General features: G+C 44.1%; 1 protein-coding gene across 4 annotated transcripts in view; it reads left to right on the forward strand.

Annotated features, from left to right (window-relative positions):
• NSD3 (nuclear receptor binding SET domain protein 3) overlaps positions 1–4,387 on the forward strand; it is a 130,915-nt gene that overhangs the window by 115,059 nt on the left and 11,469 nt on the right. For all 4 annotated transcript variants that reach the window (XM_023516989.1, XM_023516991.1, XM_023516990.1 and 1 more), the window contains exons 18-19: positions 811–923; positions 2,065–2,334. In XM_023516989.1, coding sequence (XP_023372757.1) covers positions 811–923; positions 2,065–2,334 — 383 coding nt within the window. The remainder of the gene's footprint in view (positions 1–810; positions 924–2,064; positions 2,335–4,387) is intronic.

The raw sequence follows: 4,387 nt of genomic DNA on the forward strand, positions 1-4,387 counted from the left end.
AAGTAGCTGGGACCACAGGCGCCCACCACAACACCTGGCTATTTTTTGGTTGCAGCCATCATTGTTGTTTGGCAGGCCCAGGCTGGATTCGAACCCGCCAGCTCAGGTGTATGTGGCTGGTGCCTTAGCCGGTTGAGCCACAGGTGCTGAGCCGAATAGTCTAGCTCCTGTGCCCCAGAAGACCAGTAAAAGCGCACTATGAAGAGCCTTACAAATGTTTCTGCAGTGAGTTGCCAGGCATTTTGGCTTTCTGGGTAAAAGTAAAGTGAATGTAAATCCCATGTAAAGAAAATACTCCTCTCAGGGTCATGTGGAAGCCTCTGGTGCCTGAGCGGGGCAGCACGCACAGGGCACAGTTAGTGTTCAGTGGGTTACATCCTATTTTATTGTTGCCCTATCCTCATGAAAAATGGTAACTTCAGGTGGCACCTGTGGCTCAGTGGTAAAGCGTTGGCTGCATATACCAAGGGTGGTGGGTTCAAACCCGGCCCCGGCCAAACTGCAACAAAAAAAATAGCTGGGCGTTGTGGCAGGTGCCTGTAGTCCCAGCTACTTGGGAGGCTAAGGCAAGAGAATCACCTAAGCCCAGGAGTTGGAGGTTGCTGTGAGCTATGACGACACAGCACTCTACCGAGGGTGATAAAGTGAGACTCTGTCTCTAAAAAAAAAAAAAAAGAAAAGAAAAATGGTAATTTCCAGAATATAATTTTAAAAAGAAAATCTAAGACCAGATGGGAAGGCAGTATAAAACTATTGGCAGTTTTGTTTTCGTTTTTGGTATTTATATACTTTGTTTGGTCTTGTTGGTAGCACTGGAAGAAGCTGCAAAACGTTTCCAGGAATTGAAAGCACAAAGAGAAAGTAAAGAAGCCCTAGAGATTGAAAAAAACTCCAGGAAACCTCCTCCTTACAAACACATCAAAGTAAGTCTTTACCCATGAAAACATTGGTATTTGACAGCCGATGGAATGTATTACTCACTTAGTAACTAAAGGTTCTTTTGACTTAAGAAAATTTCTGCTAATTATCACCCAGTCTTCTGTAAAGCAGAGTGAGAACTTTTGTTGGAAGCATCAAATGGGAGCCATAGGTGCTGGGCTAGAGGATTAAGGCCTTGATAGGCGCTCTCCTACCTAGAGCATCAAGGCTCAGGTGACATCCTGTTCTTTTACCAGATGAAAATATAGATGTGTAGCCCGTTTACTCCAGAGAGTCCACAGAGAAGCACTGTTGTTTTCAGTTATGAAACGTTCATCAACTGATCTCATGGAAGGAGAAATACAGAGTCAATAAGGGAACGTTGACATTCACATGTGACGTTTTTGTCACCAGAGGAGAGCTGGCCATTACTCTTAGCTGCAGAGCCTCCCAGAGTCACACCACAAGGCAAAAGCCAGGGCACTTCACTTGTTTATTTATTATTATTATTATTTGGTTTTTGAGACAAAGTCTCACTTTGTCACCCTTGGTGGACTACTGTGGCGTCACAGCTCACAGCAACCTCAAACTCTTGGGCTTAAGCAATTCTTTTACCTCTGCCTCCCAAGTAGCTGGGACTACAGGTGTCCACCACAAGGTTCAGCTGTTTTTTGTTGCAGTTGTCATTGTTGTTTAGCTGGCCTAGGCTGGATTCGAACCCGCCAGCCTCGGTGTATGTGACCAGCGCTGTAACCACTGTGCTACAAGTGCCAAGCCTATTTATTATTAATTTGGGGACAGAGTCTTACTTTGTTATCCTCAGTAGACTGCCATGGCGTCATAACTCACAGCAATCTCTAACTCTTGGGCTCAAGTGATTCTCTTGCCTCAGCTTCCTGAATAGCTGGGACTACAGGCACCCACCACAAAGCCGGCTGTTTTTAGAGATGCGGTCTCACTCTTGCTTAGGCTGGTCTCGAACCTGTGAGCTCAAGCAATCCACCTGCCTCAGCCTTCCAGAGTGCTAGGATTACGGGCATGAGCCACTGTGCTCGGGCTAGCAAGGATGTTTTAGATGTTCCTATTCAGATTGCTAATAAATTACTCACCTTCTGCCTCTGTCTCATTTGTGATGTTTTTCTTTAGGCTAACAAAGTTATAGGAAAGGTACAGATCCAGGTTGCTGACCTGTCAGAGATTCCCCGCTGTAACTGCAAGCCAGCCGATGAAAACCCTTGCGGCTTGGAATCAGAGTGCCTGAACAGAATGTTGCAGTATGAGTGTCACCCACAGGTGTGCCCAGCCGGAGAGCGTTGTCAGAACCAGTGCTTCACAAAGAGGCTCTACCCTGATGCAGAGATCATCAAAACGGAGCGAAGAGGCTGGGGCCTCAGGACCAAAAGGAGCATTAAGAAGGTAGCATGGGGTGGCACCTATGGTTCAGTGGGTAGGGCGCTGGCCACATACACCCAGGTTGGTGGGTTTGAACCTGGCCTGGGCCAGCTAAAACAACAATGACAACTACAACAACAAAAAATAGCCAGGCATTGTGGTGGGAGCCTGTAGTCCCAGCTACTTGGGAGGCTGAGGCAAGGGAATTGCTTAACCCCAAGAGTTTGAGATTGCTGTGAGCTGTGATGCCACAGCATTCTACTGAGGGTGACATAGTGAGACACTATCTCAAAAAAAAGAAAGAAAGAAAGAAAACATAGCATGGGGCAGAGGTGGGAGAAGGCGGAACTTGTGCCTCCTGGGGTTGCTTCAATAGGGTATAATTCTAGGGATAAAATCAGTAGGGATTATGGGAAAATTCTGAAGCTTCCCATGTTGAGAATTTGGTACTAGAGCAAAAAAGAAGTGGTAAGAAGAGGATAGTAATGAAATATCCATAAACTGTGAGTGTCCTCTGATCAGCCATAAAGAACAGAAAGAACGTTGGTAAGTTTTTACATGAAATAGCTTTTACTTATTAAGTAAAATGATTTGAAAGTCCTCATAAAGGCAAAATAGTAAAGTTAAGAATAAACTGGGTGGTGCCTGTGGCTCAATAAGTAAGGCGCTGGCCCCATATACTGAGGGTGGTGGGTTCAAACCCAGCCCCAGCCCGGCCAAACTGCAACAAAAAATTAGCCCAGTGTTGTGGCAAGTGCCTGCAGTCCCAGCTACTCAGGAGGCTGAGGCAAGAGAATCGCCTAAGCCCAAGAGCTGGAGGTTGCTGTGAGCTGTGACACCACAGCGCTCTACCATGGGCGATAAAGTGATACTGTCTCTATAAAAATAAATAAATAAATAAACAAACAAACTATAATAGAAACTGGCTAGCATCATTCTTCATTAACCACAAAACCATGGCCAAATCATACAATTTCCCACATCCTCAGTTTCCTCATCTCTAAAATGAACATAATAATATTCCCTGTCCTACATATTTAAAGATTGTCACAAACCTTGAATTTGATTATATATGCAAAAGCAATTGGCAAAAGCTGATATTTTTAATAACACTTATAAATGATTTTAATTTTAAACTTTGAGACAGTTTTTTTTTCTTTTGCAGTTTTTGGCTGGGGCCGGGTTTGAACCCACACTCCACCTCCAGTATGTGGGACCAGTGCCCTACTCCTTTGAGCCACAGTTGCCACCCATTTGAGACAGTTTTTTAAGGCTATCTCTTTGAAATGCATGCCCATTATAAAAACATTTTCAAATTGAAATAAAGAAAAATGAAAATCACCATTAAATCCTTTTTAAACATTGGCTTTCAAATTTTAGAGCACCACTAGCTGAGCAAGATCAAGACCCCATCTCTACTAAAAAAAGAAAAATTAGGGCGGCACCTGTGGCTCAAAGGAGTAGGGTGCCGGCCCCATATACCGGAGGTGGCAGGTTCAAACCCCGCCCCAGCCAAAAAAAAGAAAAATTAGCTGGGTGTTATGTAGGGTGCCTGTAGTCCCAGCTACTTGGCAGACTGAGGGAGAAGGCTCGCTTAAGCGCAGAAGATTGAGGTTGCTGTGAAGTAGTCTGAGGCCACAGCACTGTAGCCTAGGCAAACGAGTGAGACTCTGTCTCAAAAAAAAAAAAAATTTTTTTAAAGTAATAAGAAAATGAAATTTTAAATAAATAATAAAAAATTTTAAAGTGCCTTAAAATCTCCCAAGGTCCTTGTTAAAAAGAATATCTTACTGAATTAGAGTATCTGGCACAGGTCTAGAATAATCTGCATTTTAAAATAACCCCCCAATCTTACTCCTGCTTCCACCCTCACTCTGCTTGCCAAGGGACATCTGCTGTCTTGAACTTAAGGTGTATTCACTAAGGGGAGGTGGACCTCAGAGGAATTTAAAATTGCCATTGCCATTTTTCTACCTTTTTAAAAATCACCTTTATAATTAAAAAATACCATCTAAGGCTCGGCGCCTGTGGCTCAAGGGGCTAAGGCGCCAGCCACATACACCTAAGGTGGCGGGTT

Source organism: Otolemur garnettii, unplaced genomic scaffold (genome assembly GCF_000181295.1).
Source record: "Otolemur garnettii isolate 467f Iridium unplaced genomic scaffold, OtoGar3 scaffold00102, whole genome shotgun sequence".
Classification (NCBI taxonomy): Eukaryota; Metazoa; Chordata; class Mammalia; order Primates; family Galagidae; genus Otolemur; species Otolemur garnettii.